The sequence below is a fragment of the Oncorhynchus masou genome, chromosome 9, assembly GCF_036934945.1.
Source record: "Oncorhynchus masou masou isolate Uvic2021 chromosome 9, UVic_Omas_1.1, whole genome shotgun sequence".
Lineage (NCBI taxonomy): Eukaryota > Metazoa > Chordata > Actinopteri > Salmoniformes > Salmonidae > Oncorhynchus > Oncorhynchus masou.
In genome coordinates, this window is record NC_088220.1 from 631,398 (window position 1) to 649,806 (window position 18,409).

At 43.8% G+C, this 18,409-nt stretch overlaps 3 protein-coding genes across 3 annotated transcripts; 2 read left to right on the top strand and 1 right to left on the bottom strand.

Moving 5' to 3' along the window:
* Positions 1-810: 810 nt before the first annotated feature.
* On the top strand, positions 811-2,935 carry LOC135545137 (tumor necrosis factor ligand superfamily member 13B-like). Its single transcript, XM_064972771.1, has 2 exons — positions 811-1,466; positions 2,517-2,935. Exons 1-2 carry the CDS (start codon positions 1,253-1,255, stop codon positions 2,630-2,632), a joined length of 330 nt encoding a protein of 109 aa, XP_064828843.1. The 5' UTR covers positions 811-1,252; the 3' UTR covers positions 2,633-2,935.
* Positions 2,936-3,597: 662 nt separating this feature from the next.
* LOC135545419 (transforming growth factor beta activator LRRC32-like) lies at positions 3,598-9,753 on the top strand. Its single transcript, XM_064973026.1, has 2 exons — positions 3,598-3,765; positions 4,275-9,753. The coding sequence occupies exons 1-2, from the start codon at positions 3,652-3,654 to the stop codon at positions 6,186-6,188; spliced, it is 2,028 nt and encodes a 675-aa protein (XP_064829098.1). The 5' UTR covers positions 3,598-3,651; the 3' UTR covers positions 6,189-9,753.
* Positions 9,754-15,635: 5,882 nt separating this feature from the next.
* Positions 15,636-18,363, bottom strand: LOC135545138 (transforming growth factor beta activator LRRC32-like). Its single transcript, XM_064972772.1, has 2 exons — positions 18,214-18,363; positions 15,636-17,663 (listed from the first exon to the last, which is right to left on the bottom strand). The coding sequence occupies exons 1-2, from the start codon at positions 18,325-18,327 to the stop codon at positions 15,750-15,752; spliced, it is 2,028 nt and encodes a 675-aa protein (XP_064828844.1). The 5' UTR covers positions 18,328-18,363; the 3' UTR covers positions 15,636-15,749.
* Positions 18,364-18,409: the final 46 nt, after the last annotated feature.

The following is an 18,409-nucleotide window of genomic DNA, read 5'->3' on the forward strand; positions in this document are numbered from 1 at the left end:
CTGACTGGATGATGTCTTCCTCTGGCAGGATGATGTCCTCCTCTGGCAGGATGATGTCCTCCTCTGGCAGGATGATGTCCCCCTCTGACAGGATGATGTCCTTCCCTGACAGGATGATGTCCTCCTCTGACTGGATGATGTCCTCCTCTGACTGGATGATGTCCTCCCCTGACTGGATGATGTCCTCCTCTGACAGGATGATGTCCTCCTCTGACTGGATGATGTCCTCCTCTGACAGGTTGATGTCCTTCTCTGACTGGATGATGTCCTCCTCTGACTGGATGATGTCCTCCTCTGACTGGATGATGTCCTCCTCTGACAGGATGATGTCCTCCTCTGACTGGATGATGTCCTCCTCTGACAGGATGATGTCTCTAGTGGATGTCCTTCCCTGACAGGATGATGTCTCTAGTGGATGTCCTTCCCTGACAGGATGATGTCTCTAGTGGATGTCCTCCTCTGACTGGATGATGTCCTCCTCTGACAGGATGATGTCTCTAGTAGATGTCCTTCCCTGACAGGATGATGTCCTCCTCTGACTGGATGATGTCCTCTGACAGGATGATGTCTCTAGTGGATGTCCTGCTCTGACAGGAGGATGTCCTCCTCTGACTGGATGATGTCCTCTGACAGGATGATGTCTCTAGTGGATGTCCTTCCCTGACAGGATGATGTCCTCCTCTGACAGGATGATGTCCTCCTCTGACAGGATGATGTCCTCCTCTGACTGGATGATGTCCTCCTCTGACTGGATGATGTCCTCCTCTGACTGGATGATGTCTTATTGTTGTACTTCACAGCTTTTACACACAGCAGAGTTTCATCCATGGAGAGTTTCATCCATGGAGAGTTTCATCCATGGAGAGTTTCATCCATGGAGAGCTTCATCCATGGAGACAGTGTCAAATGTAAGGGAGATGGTTCGGTCACCATGCTAACCTTGCTTGAGGCCTTAGGCTTGGGAGATCGTTTGATTCCATAAAGTGGGCCACAACTGAGTAAGTAAAGTTTTTACACCTAATGGTGCTACGATGCTCTGAGATACGTACTTTTAATTCACGCTTTGTTTTACCCACATCATTTTTACCACAAGGACATGTTATAAGATAAATAACTGCCTTAGTGGAGCACGTGATAACTCCTTTAATTGGGATCTGTTTCCCTGTTTGGGGGTGTTTGAAGGATCTTAATTTATAAGTGCCATTGCATTGAGCACAGCCTTGTAGTTCCCATCCAGTAGAGGCGCAAATAGATGTTGTGCAGGGATATCTTAGGGGTGGTAAATCTGCCCCATTACGATGACTACATGGTTTGTCCTGTTGTTTCCCAGGGGTTGTTCCAAAGTCCAGGCACCATCATGGGTCACGTAGTGCGTAGTCGAGGAACCGATCAGAGATCCACAGAGCTGCTCCGCTGTCTACAGGAGATGCCCCAGACCAACTGTGCCAATACCTGCCACACTGGAGGTGAAACCAACACCTGTCGTGTTTCCACTAGTGGGATACCCTTTGGTGGTACTTCCATCTGTGTTGTGAAAATGGGAGTTGAGTTGTAGTGGACAAAAATATTTATCATGTATGATACTGTAAATACCTCAAGAGACCCGTAATGAGACTCAGCAATTTGCATATTAAAATGTTGATCTGACTACATAAAGAAAATAAGCAATATGCAAGAGACTGTAGTTGAGTTTACAGTAATAGACCACTATAGTTACAGTAACATAACACTATAGTTACAGTAATATAACACTAGTTACAGTAATAGACCACTATAGTTACAGTAATAGAACACTATAGTTACAGTAATAGACCACCATAGTTACAGTAACAGAAGACTATATTTACAGTAACATAACACTATAGTTACAGTAATACAACACTATAGTTACCGTAATAGACCACTATAGTTACAGTAATATAACACTAGTTACAGTAATAGACCACTATAGTTACAGCAATACAACACTATAGTTACAGTAATACAACACTATAGTTACAGTAATACAACACTATAGTTACAGTAATACAACACTATAGTTACAGTAATAGACCACTATAGTAGAGATACAGTAATAGAACACTATAGTTACAGTAATAGACCAATATAGTTACAGTAACAGAAGAATATAGTTACAGTAATAGACCACTATAGTTACAGTAATATAACACTAGTTACAGTAATAGACCACTATAGTTACAGCAATACAACACTATAGTTACAGTAATAGACCAATATAGTTACAGTAATAGACCACTATAATTACAGCAATACAACACTATAGTTACAGTAATAGACCACTATAGTGGAGATACAGTAATAGAACACTATAGTAACAGTAATAGACCACTATAGTTACAGTAACAGAAGAATATAGTTACAGTAATAGCAAATTCTTGAATGCAGCTGGTAGAAAGAGTCTGGGGCTGTGCTGTCCTGCAGAGTTACTTCCATGCCTCTTTGTGCACAGTGTTTCTATGAGGGCTTCTTGTGTATGACTGTCTGTCCTGTCTCAGGCATGGTGAAGCTGGAGAGAGAAGACGAGCTGGAGCTGGTGATCCCAGATCGACCCCAAGCCCAGGTCTCCATGGAAGCAGACTCAACCTTCTTTGGCATCATGCGGCTGAACTGACGACCAGGAGACACAAGTCACCAGCAGGAGGTGTGGGACTTGATGTCATGGACAGGATGATGTCCTCCTCTGACTGGATGATGTCTTATTGTTGTAACAACTTTCATCCATGGAGAGTTTCATCCATGGAGTGTGGAAGATGGCTGGGAGCAGAAATGTTATTTTTCTAAACTATTTTAATATGAATAATCTGACAATATGAAATCAACTTTGAATGCTGTTGTGCTGAGTACGAGTGGTGTCCAGCGTACATTAAATGTTTGGTTTCCATGTGTGTCGATAGTTGAAGTGTAATAAAGTATTCTGGTTGTTCTGATCCACCTGGTTGGTTGTGTGCCACGCATCATCAACGTAGGGTTCTTCCTCTGTGTGTGTGTGTGTGTGTGTGTGTGTGTGTGTGTGTGTGTGTGTGTGTGTGTGTGTGTGTGTGTGTGTGTGTGTGTCCTGTCATCACAGAGTATTTCTGTGTGTTTGTTGATACCTTTCAGGTTTTCCTTCCTCCCACTCTCCTTTCGTTTATTTATTCTTCCTTTCTATTTCAGAAAGGCTTCTGTCCCCAGGACTATAGCAGGAACAAACAGAGGATAAATATACCTGGCTCGGAGGGCAGATTTTCCAGACCAGTTGACATATCATCTAATGACACAATAATTGTGATTATCAAACATGTGACGTGTCTAAATCATGTTTAATGGCTATTTTGAATGCCACAGCCCATTTGTATTATATTTAAGAATATATATTCTATAAAAGAGCTTATTTTTCTACACTAATAACGTGTGAATAATAAGATGTGTAATGTCCGTCTCCAGACTTGTAGATATGTATCTCTGTGGTTTAACAACGTGTCATGAGTAATGAGTTCGTTGAGTTAACAGAAGGTCCACAAAGCGTATCTGGTGTCCACAGCCTTTTTCGTCTCCTCTGTTTTTTTTATGCCCGTCAGCTATAAATGGCTGAGAGGGGTGTTTGAGGACTGATGTAGCTCAGTGTTGTGTCGTTAGGACAGAGACAGGAGAATGATAAGACCTACAGCTACAACATTCAGCTTAGTGCTACTGCTGTACTGCTCTCTGTCTCACAGTCTCACACAGGTCAACACTGTGACTGGAAGGATACCTGATGACCAACAGGTAGGCTGGAGAAAATCCTTTCAATATAAAAGTCAGAGAAGTAATGGTGATTTAATGGAGCTGATTCAATTAACCATTCTCACCTGATGAGTAACCTTGCCTGAGACCTGAACACTTGTGTTCGCTCTCTGAGTGAATGTGAAGGGTTTAACTCAGAGGAATAACATGTTCTTGTGGCAGGCGGGAGACCAGTGTTTAAACCCAGTTGGTCTCACCTCTGACACGTGAACACAGAGCTCAGTAACACTGTACTGTCATGGCGTCTTAGGCTGATATTACATCTGTGGAATTCAACTGTTGAGTGACAGGTTTTGGTCACTGGAAGGCTTTTGGTTTGCTGAAATAGCGTGTCAAACAGACATTGTTATTTTGACGATGGATAGTACATTTCTGCTTCCTTTTTAAACATCAAAACACTTTATATTTCTGCTTCATTTTATTTCATACATCAAAACACTATCGGCGGTGTTGAAAGCTTTTGTAGTTTCTCTCATCTTTCTCGTTTCAAGGAGACGACTTCCTGGAGGTTCAGGAACCGATCATCTGTTCCTGAGGGGCTGGACGTGAGGCTGAGGGAGCTGGATCTGTCCAACAACGTTATAAGACATATAAACGGCCAGAATCTGGCTCTTCCATCCCTACTGAGACTGGACCTCAGCTACAACCAGCTAGAGATCATATCTGAAGGGGCTTTCAGAGATGTGGCCCAGCTTCAAGAGCTGAACTTGGCAAGGAATGCATTGAGCCACAGTGTGGACAGTACCAGCCGAGCTCTTGGGTCTCTCCGCAGACTGAGAAGGTTGGATATCTCTCTGAACGGTCTGGATGATGACACGGCGGAACTTTACCTTCGTGACAAATCAATTCTAGAACGCCTAGATCTCACGGGCAACGGTTTGACGCGACTCACGCCCAAGCTGTTTGCAGAGAGCCTGAGCGTGAGAAGCATTCGCATCGAGAACAATCTGATCACGGCAATAGAGGAGGGAACGTTTGAACCGTTGAAGAAACTCAAGATCTTAAATTTAGCCAGAAATAATCTCGTCTACATCTGTGATTTTAAACTCCGTCAGGTGAAACTCTTGAATCTTAGCAGGAATTCCATAGAGTTCTTTGTCACCCGTGAGGACGGTCACCCATACGAGCTGGAGATCTTAGATCTGAGCTTCAACAACCTCCTCTATTTCCCCATGGTCCCCAAGACCAACCGGTTGAGATACCTCCACCTACAGAGCAACATGGTGGGGACCTTAGAGACAGACACCTTAATATCGGAGGCAGACTCTCTGTACAGAGAACTAACAAGTGAAGATGAGGTAAATGATGCTGTAGACAACAACAACATATACTCTAACTGGAAACTGATGCCGTTAGTTTACATGGACCTCAGTAGTAACCACTTCAGGTCTCTACCTGTGGAGACTCTGAGCCATCTGACGTCTTTGGTGACGCTGAACCTCAGCAAGAACTGTCTACAGGACATCAGCTATAACACAACGAAGGGCGGCAACGGCCATGTTGGAGGCTACCACCAACCTTCCTTGACCTTTCCGTCTCTACGCTACTTCGACCTGCAGAACAACGGTCTTCGACAACTCTCCACCTTCTTCTTGGAAGCCCTACCAAACATAGAGACATTAAACCTGAAGGAGAACTCTGTGAGGCCTTGTAATCCAAAGGACCAACTGGGACCATCTGAGACAACGAGAGTTAGTCTTAGTAGTATGTCCCCTTGTGTTTCCTTCAGGAATATCAAAACTCTGAGAAGTCTAGATCTCCAAGACAACGGGATCAAAACACTCCATCGGAACACATTTGAAGGAACCCCTTTGGTTTCTCTCAACCTGGCCAGTAATGTAGATATAATCTTTGATATTGGCGCTCTAGAGGGGTTGCAGAGTAGTCTCCAGTCTCTGAGTATCAGTGGGAACGGCATGACGACCTCTGCCTTGTCTCTGCCTTGTCTGAAAGCATTGAGACGACTCAACATGTCCAACAACGACGTAGACGTCCTCCCGGGCATCATCAGCTGTTCTCCTTTGACGGAGCTTGACGTGAGAAATAACGGGCTAACGTCTATGAATGAATCTGTGGTTGATCGTTTGTCTCTATATCTTGATGTGTTGTATGTCAGTGGCAACTCTTTCAACTGCTGTGACACCAAATGGCTAAAAGCCCTAAACAAAGAGAAAGTGAATATTCCGGACCTTGACCATGCTGTGTGCCTCAGTGTCAATGGTACTCTGTTGACTGGCCTTCTGCGTAACCATTCACTGCACTGTTCATTGGAACTTAGCCCAAAGATAACAGAACCAAACCTTGGGCAAATAATAATAATGATTTTGTTTGTGTCGACAGTATTGATAACATTAGTTGTATTTGTGAAGAAGGTTTGTTGCAACACGGGGTCATTAATTGTGTAATGATTGTGCATGTAAAACCAAGAGCTGTGTTTGAATACCCATACTAACATACTGTATACTACATACTTAATGTGTATATATTATATACTATTAGTTCATGTTAGTATACTGTAAATTACATACTTAATGTGTATATATTACATACTATTTGTTAATTTTAGTATACTGTAAACTACATACTTAATGTGTATATTATATACTATTTGTTCATTTTAGCATACTCTTGCTCCCGTGACATATTGCTAGTTCGAGCTACTGAAGAGGGAGGGACTACAGGTGAGGGAGTGACAACCGGAGAGTGCGCTCTCCGTCAATTCAGAGGGGACACTGTCCGCTCTTGCCGAGGAGTAGGCTTGCTGGTTAACGTTGGCTAGCTACTTCCAGAAACAAATGAGAGCACCTTACTGACCGTTTTACTCACCCGAGCAGAGCTGTTTTCATGTTATCCAGAGCGTTGGTGACCGTAACTGTGCTACTGGCAACAATTTAATTATGCTTTTTTTTCTCGTCGACGTTTATCAATTTTTCTGCGCTCTGGCACACTTGGTGTGTTCGTAAATGCACTCTGGTGTACCAGAGTGTTGTCAGATTGTTACATTTAGAACAGACAAATTGACAGCCAAAATAACATGTTACGCAACTTCTTTGAAAAGTCATTACTTTATTAAATTGCTCAACATTTCCGCTCTCCTATGACATCGGCTGCATACTTTCCACTCCCATTTTCTGAAGAATTACATTATGGGACCTAAAAGCACGGACATAGTGTCCACTGCTTGTATATTATGACCAATAAGCATACGACATACTCAAATGACGTCACAAATAGCATGGTTCGTGCGTTTGTGTGAGTATTCGAACACAGCTGTTTTGTTGTTGTTGGAAGTTATCTGCAGCTATTTAGCTATTAGGTTTACTCCAGGTTATAACATCACTGTATTAGACTATTAGGTTCCAGGTTATAACATCACTGTATTAGACTATTAGGTTCCAGGTTATAACATCACTGTATTAGACTATTAGGTTCCAGGTTATAACATCACTGTATTAGACTATTAGGTTTACTCCAGGTTATAACATCACTGTATTAGACTGTTAGATTCCAGGTTATAACATCACTGTATTAGACTATTAGATTTACTCCAGGTTATAACATCACTGTATTAGACTATTAGGTTCCAGGTTATAACATCACTGTATTAGACTATTAGGCTCCAGGTTATAACATCAATGCATTAGACTAATGCCCACATCTCAGAGGTTGTTGTGACTAAATATGCCACGCTAACATGTGTCCACTGATAGCCTAGGGAACATTCTGATCCATAGACACCATACTTCCTTAATGTCAGTCTTTCAACCACACGTCAAGTCCTGTCACTCTGATAGTAATGAGCTCGTCTCCAGGCTGAGAGAGAGAGAGAGTTTATCATCTACTTCGCTTGCATTGGCCATGTTAACATATGTTTCCCATGTTGAAGATGAGAAGCTGAAGTGTCACATGCTGGTACCTTTTCACTGTGCATTTCTCCTCTCCTGTCTGTTGGTTTTTTAGTAATGAAGTCCGAGTATGTCACAAAAACGTCCATTGATATGCTCAGGGACTGGTGGGTTCTGAAAAGTGTGGATGTTTTCAAGCAGGAGCTGCTGGTAGTAAATGCTGCACATGCATGGACAACCATCATAACACGCAACATAGAAGCTGAGGAAGGAGCAAAACACCATAAACACACAGAGGAATGTATATACGTTTTCAAAAAGCATTCTCTGAATTTGGGGCACGGCCCCATTAACCAACCACCTCTGGTTCGGTTTTCATAACATCTTTGGTTGAGTTGAGTGGCGACCCATCCTGCAGGGCAGGTGAGACAGAGCTGTTTAGCTAACAAAAATATACACTGCTCAACAAAATAAAGGGAACACTTAAACAACACAATGTAACTCCAAGTCAATCACACTTCTGTGAAATCAAACTGTCCACTTAGGAAGCAACACTGATTGACAATAAATTTCACATGCTGTTGTGCAAATGGAATAGACAACAGGTGGAAATTATAGGCAATTCGCAAGACACCCCCAATAAAGGAGTGGTTCTGCAGGTGGTGACCACAGACCACTTCTCTGTTCCTATGCTTCCTGGCTGATGTTTTGGTCCCTTTTGAGTGCTGGCTGTGCTTTCACTCTAAAGGTAGCATGAGACGGAGTCTACAACCTACACAAGTGGCTCAGGTTGTGCAGCTCATCCAGGATGGGACATCAATGCGAGCTGTGGCAAGAAGGTTTGCTGGGTCTGTCAGCGTAGTGTCCAGAGCATGGAGGCGCTACCAGGAGACAGGCCAGTACATCAGGAGACATGGAGGAGGCCGTAGGAGGGCAACAACCCAGCAGCAGGACCGCTACCTCCGCCTTTGTGCAAGGAGGAGCAGGAGGAGCACTGCCAGAGCCCTGCAAAATGACCTCCAGCAGGCCACAAATGTGCATGTGTCTGCTCAAACGGTCAGAAACAGACTCCATGAGGGTGGTATGAGGGCCCGACGTCCACAGGTGGGGGTTGTGCTTACAGCCCAACACCGTGCAGGACGTTTGGCATTTGCCAGAGAACACCAAGATTGGCAAATTCGCCACTGGCGCCCTGTGTTCTTCACAGATGAAAGCAGGTTCACACTGAGCACATGTGACAGACGTGACAGAGTTTGGAGACACCGTGGAGAACGGTCTGCTGCCTGCAACATCCTCCAGCATGACCGGTTTGGCGGTGGGTCAGTCATGGTGTGGGGTGGCATTTCTTTGTCCATGTGTCCATGTGCTCGCCAGAGGTAGCCTGACTGCCATTAGGTACCGAGATAAGATCCTCAGACCCCTTGTGAGACCATATGCTGGTGCGGTTGGCCCTGGGTTCCTCCTAATGCAAGACAATGCTAGACCTCATGTGGCTGGAGTGTGTCAGCAGTTCCTGCAAGAGGAAGGCATTGATGCTATGGACTGGCCCGCCCGTTCCCCAGACCTGAATCCAATTGAGCACATCTGGCATCATGTCTCGCTCCATCCACCAACGCCACGTTGCACCACAGACTGTCCAGGAGTTGGCGGATGCTTTAGTCCAGGTCTGGGAGGAGATCCCTCAGGAGACCATCCGCCACCTCATCAGGAGCATGCTGAGCCTCATTTGGACTTGTTTTAAGGACATTACATCAAAGTTGGATCAGCCTGTAGTGTGATTTTCCACTTTAATTTTGAGTGTGACTCCAAATCCAGACCTCCATGGGTTGATACATTTGATTTCCATTGATCATTTTTGTGTGATTTTGTTGTCAGCACATTCAACTATGTAAAGAAAAAAGTATTTAATAAGAATATTTCATTCATTCAGATCTAGGATATGTTATTTTAGTGTTCCCTTTATTTTTTTGAGCAGTGTATATATATTTTTCTTTCTTTTTGTTTGTTTGTTTTGTTGTTGCCCGTTTTGCATGATATTTTGGCATTAATACGTGTCACATATCAGTTTGCAAACAATGTAGGAAAAAGGGGAGGAAAGACTTAATAAAGCCACATATGAACATGGTCTCTTCTTGTTTTCTAGAGTAAGGCAGCTCCAAAACGCAGGTGTTCCAGCTCAGTGATCTCTATAGAGGTGGGGCAGCCAGAGGAAAATACGGAGCGTAGGGGTTGGTAATGTTCTCTAGTTGCGTCGTGATTGGCTCAGTGTTCTGTCACTCATGGGGACACGACGTCACCGCAAAATCTACGGGTAGAGTTTGAAAATTCAAGCCCCTTGGGTGCTGCCATAGATTTACATTAGAATGGCCCATCCAAGAAGACTCAATGTCATTGGCCACAGATAAAATGATGTCAAATCACATTATATCTACCTTTGATTGGACTGATCATGTCAACATCATACTTTCAAAATCTTAGCTTGCAGTCCTCATCATCAATCATGTCGACAATCGTCTGGGAAATCCTCTTCAATCCTCTTCAATCCTTGTCATATGAAGATAAATTATAGATAAAACGCATCGGTGCTCATTAGACATTGGACATTACACAACAAGTTGGAAATCGTAAATCCAACAATGAGTTGTTTGGAAGGAATAAGTGTCAAACTTCAAGCTTTGCAAAGCAATCACTAGCCTGCTATTCAGTGGAGAGGTCCAGGTCTCCTAGCAGTACTATTTCTAGGGTCAAGTTTAGATCAATGTTCTGCATTTTCAGCCATTCCTGAACCTGAGACCAGAACCAGGCTACCTGAGGTCAATACCAAAATAAATACATGGTCTATTGATTCTGTCTCCTCACAACAAAATCTGCAGAGCTTCGATGATTTTATGCCTTCCAAATATTCAACATTTTGTTGGTGGGAAGAATTCTATAAAATATTTTTAGCTGAAAAGCACGAAGTCTTGAATCTTGCGTCGATTTATATATCAAGTCATACCATGGAATCGGTACATCAAAAATCTCTTCCCAACTATTTTGCAATCTGAATGGCACAGTTGTCAACATCCTGGTCCTCAAATGAAACTGCTATACTTTTCTATTTATGCTATATTTAGTTTTGATCCTTTATATTGGGCAGACAGACCAGTTCCCTACCTCCTCCAGTATTGATCCTTTATATTAGGCAGACAGACCAGTTCCCTACCTCCTCCAGTATTGATCCTTTATATTGGGTAGACAGACCAGTTCCCTACCTCCTCCAGTATTGATCCTTTATATTGAGCAGACAGACCAGTTCCCTGCCTCCTCCAGTACTGATCCTTTATATTGGGCAGACAGACCAGTTCCCTGCCTCCTCCAGTACTGATCCTTTATATTGAGCAGACAGACCAGTTCCCTGCCTCCTCCAGATTTGATCCTTTATATTGGGCAGACAGACCAGTTCCCCACCTGCTCCCACCTACCTCCTCCAGTATTGATCCTTTATATTGAGCAGACAGACCAGTTCCCTGCCTCCTCCCACCTACCTCCTCCAGTATTGATCCTTTATATTGGGCAGACAGACCAGTTCCCCACCTCCTCCCACCTACCTCCTCCAGTATTGATCCTTTATATTGGGCAGACAGACCAGTTCCCTACCTCCTCCAGTATTGATCCTTTATATTGGGCAGACAGACCAGTTCCCCACCTCCTCCCACCTACCTCCTCCAGTTTTGATCCTTTATATTGGGCAGACAGACCAGTTCCCTACCTCCTCCCACCTACCTCCTCCAGTATTGATCCTTTATATTGAGCAGACAGACCAGTTCCCTGCCTCCTCCAGTATTGATCCTTTATATTGGGCTGACAGACCAGTTCCCTACCTCCTCCAGTATTGATCCTTTATATTAGGCAGACAGACCAGTTCCCTACCTCCTCCAGTATTGATCCTTTATATTGGGCTGACAGACCAGTTCCCTACCTCCTCCAGTATTGATCCTTTATATTGGGCAGACAGACCAGTTCCCCACCTCCTCCAGTATTGATCCTTTATATTGGGCTGACAGACCAGTTCCCTACCTCCTCCAGTATTGATCCTTTATATTGGGCAGACAGACCAGTTCCCTACCTCCTCCAGTATTGATCCTTTATATTGGGCAGACAGACCAGTTCCCCACCTCCTCCCACCTACCTCCTCCAGTATTGATCCTTTATGTTGGGCAGACAGACCAGTTCCCCACCTCCTCCAGTATTGATCCTTTATATTGGGTAGACAGACCAGTTCCCTACCTCCTCCAGTATTGATCCTTTATATTAGGCAGACAGACCAGTTCCCTACCTCCTCCAGTATTGATCCTTTATATTGGGCAGACAGACCAGTTCCCTGCCTCCTCCAGTATTGATCCTTTATATTGGGCAGACAGACCAGTTCCCTGCCTCCTCCATTATTGATCCTTTATATTGGGCAGACAGACCAGTTCCCTACCTCCTCCAGTATTGATCCTTTATATTGGGCAGACAGACCAGTTCCCTGCCTCCTCCAGTATTGATCCTTTATATTGGGCAGACAGACCAGTTCCCTGCCTCCTCCAGTATTGATCCTTTATATTAGGCAGACAGACCAGTTCCCCACCTCCTCCAGTATTGATCCTTTATATTGGGCAGACAGACCAGTTCCCTACCTCCTCCAGTATTGATCCTTTATATTGGGCAGACAGACCAGTTCCCTGCCTCCTCCAGTATTGATCCTTTATATTGGGCAGACAGACCAGTTCCCTACCTCCTCCAGTATTGATCCTTTATATTGGGCAGACAGACCAGTTCCCTACCTCCTCCAGTATTGATCCTTTATATTGGGCAGACAGACCAGTTCCCTACCTCCTCCCGCTGCCACCTGCCTCCTCCATTTTGGGGCAATGCTCTAATCAATTGGTTGTACTCTTGGATTGAGCAGACCTTCCCATACAATTCAGATAACTCCATGAAGGACATAACTCTACCATTACAATTTACAATATCATTTAAGAACAAAATACCATTTTCAAACATATATGTTCTATCTTTTCAGGGGGATGAAATTGAAATTGTAGCCAGCTCTGCAATGCTTGTTTGAAAAAGAGAGCTACTTTGAAAAAAGCATAATTTTCAATTAATTCGAAAATGCCTTTAGCCAGTTTTAGATAAATGTAATCATCAAATATTGTAAGAGCATTTATTGTCTGCTTATATGCACCGTTTATTTATCATACAGTTCTGACTTGGTGTACAGGGAGAAGACTGTAATAATGGGCCATGTTCTTAATTCTGTCGCCGTACATTTCAGAAGTGCTGAACAAATAGTTATATTGACTACGTCCATCCTAGCTCACTCATTAATGTCTTAATTGAAATTATGGATTGCCTCATCTGCTCGTCATCTCCTTATGGCATAGTTCATACATCTCAATTGTCAGTAGAAACCACATTTGTTTAAGCAAGTCAGCCATATCAGCTGTTTTTTAAAGGCAGTAAATGAGGCTGAATGAACTGTTTTGCTGCCAGACAAGGCTCTGCTGAGGCTCATGGGGTAGTGGTGGTAAGGAGTCACTCCATGTTGCCGACAACAAGGCTCTGCTGTTGTGACAGCTTTATGTAGATCCGAACAGTTTGTGGGCACCGTTTGTTAAAGTTATAGTGTAATTAATGTATTGTTTAGTGTTGTGTTGTGCAGTGGCTTTGTTGGCACTCATCCCCAAAAAATGTTGGGGATTGTGCCTCACCAAGATTGATAAGCTAAAATCGCCACTGAGTGAGAGTCAGATCAGTCACCTGCCGCTGAGTCCTGTGTGGCTTCCCACTGATCTCTGTAGCTTGGTTTCCATGCCGACACATTTTCATGGGAATATTATAAAATCCGCATAAAGAAAAGATGCACTTTTTCCCAACAGTGGTGTGTTTCCAAAACCAGCGCGTGATGACAGTATGGGGATGAGGTAGTTGGATGGGCTAATTACAGATGGGCTGTGTACAGGTGCAGTGATCTGTGATCTGTTAGCTGCTCTGACAGCTGGTGCTTAAAGCTAGTCAGGGAGATATGAGTCTCCAGCTTCAGTGATTTTTGCAGTTCATTCCAGTCGTTGGCAGCAGAAAACTGGAAGGAAAGGCGGCCGAATTGGCTTTGGGGATGACCAGTGAAATATACCTGCTGGAGCACGTGCTACGGAAGGTTGCTGCTATGGTGACCAGTGAGCTGAGATAAGGCAGGGCTATACCGAGCAAAGACTTATAGATGACCTGGAGCCAGTGGGTTTGGCAACAAATATGAAACGAGGGCCAGTCAACGAGAGCGTACAGACTGCAGTGGTGGGTAGTATATGGGGCTTTGGTGACAAAACGGATGGCACTGTGATAGACTGCATCCAATTTGCTAAGTAGAGTGTTGGAGGCTATTTTGTAAATGACATTGCCGAAGTCAAGGATCAGTAGGATGGTCAGTTTTACGAGGGTTTGGCAGCAGCACGAGTGAAGGATGCTTTGTTGTGAAATAAGAGGGCGATTCTAGGTTTAATATTGGATTGGAGATGCTTAATGTGAGTCTGGAAGAAGAATTTACAGTCTAACCAGACACATAGAATATGTGGACAACTTCAAATACCTAGATCAAAACCGTCCAGAGTAGTGAGGCAAGATGGACGGGCAGCGATCGGTTGAAGAGCATGCATTAAGTTTTACTTGCGTTTAAGAGCAGTTGGAGGCCACGGAAGGAGAGTTGTATGGCATTGAAGCTCGTCTGGAGGTTAGTTAACACAGTATCCAAAGAAGGGCTAGAAGTATACAGAATGGTGTCATCTGCGTAGAGGTGGATCAGAGAATCACCAGCAGCAAGAGCGACATCATTGATACATACAGAGAAAAGAGTTGGTAGGCCTAATAATAGAGATGATATGATTATAATAATTTATCTGAACTTTCGACAATGTTGTTCTCTACTGAACACAACCCGGGTCGGACACACTATACAATGACAGAGAGAGAGGTGAGTGACTACACCTAGATAGAACAAGATAACCAAACCAGGTTATCCCAGTCCTGTGGTGTGTGAATAATGGAGGAGGTGCATGTAAAACAGAACCACTTCTAGCACTCTCACCTGTTTAAAAAGGATCCAACCTTTTTTAGGGTGAGTAAAATGGTCAGAGTGAGGTGCTCTCATTTGTTTCTGGAAGTAGCTAGCCAACGTTAACCAGCAAGCCTACTCCTCAGCCAGAGCGTCCAGTGTCCCCTCTGAATTTACACCAAGAGCACACTCTCAGGTAGTCCCCTCCCTCTCCCGGTAGTCCCCTCCCTCTCCGGTAATCCCCTCCCTCTCCCGGTAGTCCCCTCCCTCTCCAGTAGTCCCCTCCCTCTCCAGGTAGTTCCTCCCTCTCCAGTAGTCCCCTCCCTCTCCCGGTAGTTCCTCCCTCTCCAGGTAGTTCCTCCCTCTCCCGGTAGTCCCCTCCCTCTCCCGGTAGTCCCTCCCTCTCCAGTAGTCCCCTCCCTCTCCCGGTAGTTTCTCCCTCTCCATGTAGTTCGTCCCTCTCCAGTAGTCCCCTCCCTCTCCCGGTAGTTCCTCCCTCTCCCGGTAGTCCCTCCCTCTTCAGGAGGTCGAACTAATATGTCACGGGAGCAAGAGTATACTAACATGAACTAATAATATATAATATACACATTAAGTATGAAAATTACAGTATACTAACATGAACTAATAATATATAATATACACATTAAGTATGAAAATTACAGTATACTAACATGAACTAATAGTATATAATATACACATTAAGTATGAAAATTACAGTATACTAACATGAACTAATAGTATATAATATACACATTAAGTATGAAAATTACAGTATACTAACATGAACTAATAGTATATAATATACACATTAAGTATGAAAATTACAGTATACTAACATGAACTAATAGTATATAATATACACATTAAGTATGAAAATTACAGTATACTAACATGAACTAATAATATATAATATACACATTAAGTATGAAAATTACAGTATACTAACATTAACTAATAGTATATAATATGCACATTAAGTATGTAGTATACAGTATGTTAGTATGGGTATTCAAACACAGCTCTTGGTTTTACATGCACAATCATTACACAATTAATGACCCCGTGTTGCAACAAACCTTCTTCACAAATACAACTAATGTTATCAATACTGTCGACACAAACAAAATCATTATTATTATTTGCCCAAGGTTTGGTTCTGTTATCTTTGGGCTCAGTTCCAATGAACAGTGCAGTGAATGGTTACGCAGAAGGCTAGTCAACAGAGTACCATTGACACTGAGGCACACAGCATGGTCAAGGTCCGGAATATTCACTTTCTCTTTGCTTAGGGCTTTTAGCCATTTGGTGTCACAGCAGTTGAAAGAGTTGCCACTGACATACAACACATCAAGATATAGAGACAAACGATCAACCACAGATTCATTCATAGACGTTAGCCCGTTATTTCTCACGTCAAGCTCCGTCAAAGGAGAACAGCTGATGATGCCCGGGAGGACGTCTACGTCGTTGTTGGACATGTTGAGTCGTCTCAATGCTTTCAGACAAGGCAGAGACAAGGCAGAGGTCGTCATGCCGTTCCCACTGATACTCAGAGACTGGAGACTACTCTGCAACCCCTCTAGAGCGCCAATATCAAAGATTATATCTACATTACTGGCCAGGTTGAGAGAAACCAAAGGGGTTCCTTCAAATGTGTTCCGATGGAGTGTTTTGATCCCGTTGTCTTGGAGATCTAGACTTCTCAGAGTTTTGATATTCCTGAAGGAAACACAAGGGGACATACTACTAAGACTAACTCTCGTTGTCTCAGATGGTCCCAGTTGGTCCTTTGGATTACAAGGCCTCACAGAGTTCTCCTTCAGGTTTAATGTCTCTATGTTTGGTAGGGCTTCCAGGAAGAAGGTGGAGAGTTGTCGAAGACCGTTGTTCTGCAGGTCGAAGTAGCGTAGAGACGGAAAGGTCAAGGAAGGTTGGTGGTAGCCTCCAACATGGCCGTTGCCGCCCTTCGTTGTGTTATAGCTGATGTCCTGTAGACAGTTCTTGCTGAGGTTCAGCGTCACCAAAGACGTCAGATGGCTCAGAGTCTCCACAGGTAGAGACCTGAAGTGGTTACTACTGAGGTCCATGTAAACTAACGGCATCAGTTTCCAGTTAGAGTATATGTTGTTGTTGTCTACAGCATCATTTACCTCATCTTCACTTGTTAGTTCTCTGTACAGAGAGTCTGCCTCCGATATTAAGGTGTCTGTCTCTAAGGTCCCCACCATGTTGCTCTGTAGGTGGAGGTATCTCAACCGGTTGGTCTTGGGGACCATGGGGAAATAGAGGAGGTTGTTGAAGCTCAGATCTAAGATCTCCAGCTCGTATGGGTGACCGTCCTCACGGGTGACAAAGAACTCTATGGAATTCCTGCTAAGATTCAAGAGTTTCACCTGACGGAGTTTAAAATCACAGATGTAGACGAGATTATTTCTGGCTAAATTTAAGATCTTGAGTTTCTTCAACGGTTCAAACGTTCCCTCCTCTATTGCCGTAATCAGATTGTTCTCGATGCGAATGCTTCTCACGCTCAGGCTCTCTGCAAACAGCTTGGGCGTGAGTCGCGTCAAACCGTTGCCCGTGAGATCTAGGCGTTCTAGAATTGATTTGTCACGAAGGTAAAGTTCCGCCGTGTCATCATCCAGACCGTTCAGAGAGATATCCAACCTTCTCAGTCTGCGGAGAGACCCAAGAGCTCGGCTGGTACTGTCCACACTGTGGCTCAATGCATTCCTTGCCAAGTTCAGCTCTTGAAGCTGGGCCACATCTCTGAAAGCCCCTTCAGATATGATCTCTAGCTGGTTGTAGCTGAGGTCCAGTCTCAGTAGGGATGGAAGAGCCAGATTCTGGCCGTTTATATGTCTTATAACGTTGTTGGACAGATCCAGCTCCCTCAGCCTCACGTCCAGCCCCTCAGGAACAGATGATCGGTTCCTGAACCTCCAGGAAGTCGTCTCCTTGAAACGAGAAAGATGAGAGAAACTACAAAAGCTTTCAACACCGCCGATAGTGTTTTGATGTATGAAATAAAATGAAGCAGAAATATAAAGTGTTTTGATGTTTGAAATAAAATGAAGCAGAAATATAAAGTGTTTTGATGTTTAAAAAGGAAGCAGAAATGTACTATCCATCGTCAAAATAACAATGCCTGTTTGACACGCTATTTCAGCAAACCAAAAGCCTTCCAGTGACCAAAACCTGTCACTCAACAGTTGAATTCCACAGATGTAATATCAGCCTAAGACGCCATGACAGTACAGTGTTACTGAGCTCTGTGTTCACGTGTCAGAGGTGAGACCAACTGGGTTTAAACACTGGTCTCCCGCCTGCCACAAGAACATGTTATTCCTCTGAGTTAAACCCTTCACATTCACTCAGAGGAGCGAACACAAGTGTTCAGGTCTCAGGCAAGGTTACTCATCAGGTGAGAATGGTTAATTGAATCAGCTCCATTAAATCACCATTACTTCTCTGACTTTTATATGGAAAGGATTTTCTCCAGCCTACCTGTTGGTCATCAGGTATCCTTCCAGTCACAGTGTTGAACTGTGTGAGACTGTGAGACAGAGAGCAGTACAGCAGTAGCACTAAGCTGAATGTTGTAGCTGTAGGTATGATCATTCTCCTGTCTCTGTCCTAACGACACAACACTGAGCTACATCAGTCCTCAAACACCCCTCTCAGCCATTTATAGCTGACGGGC

What these genes read in the sequence shown, in the direction of transcription:
- LOC135545137 (XM_064972771.1), top strand. Translation starts at nt 1,253, where the DNA reads ATGTTGTGCAGGGATATCTTAGGGGTGGTAAATCTGCCCCATTACGAT. An exon ending in CAATACCTGCCACACTGGAG is followed by an intron (nt 1,467 to 2,516) that starts GTGAAACCAACA and finishes GTCCTGTCTCAG; the next exon opens with GCATGGTGAAGCTGGAGAGA.
- LOC135545419 (XM_064973026.1), top strand. Translation starts at nt 3,652, where the DNA reads ATGATAAGACCTACAGCTACAACATTCAGCTTAGTGCTACTGCTGTAC. An exon ending in GGATACCTGATGACCAACAG is followed by an intron (nt 3,766 to 4,274) that starts GTAGGCTGGAGA and finishes TCTCGTTTCAAG; the next exon opens with GAGACGACTTCCTGGAGGTT.
- LOC135545138 (XM_064972772.1), bottom strand. Translation starts at nt 18,327, where the DNA reads ATGATCATACCTACAGCTACAACATTCAGCTTAGTGCTACTGCTGTAC. An exon ending in GGATACCTGATGACCAACAG is followed by an intron (nt 17,664 to 18,213) that starts GTAGGCTGGAGA and finishes TCTCGTTTCAAG; the next exon opens with GAGACGACTTCCTGGAGGTT.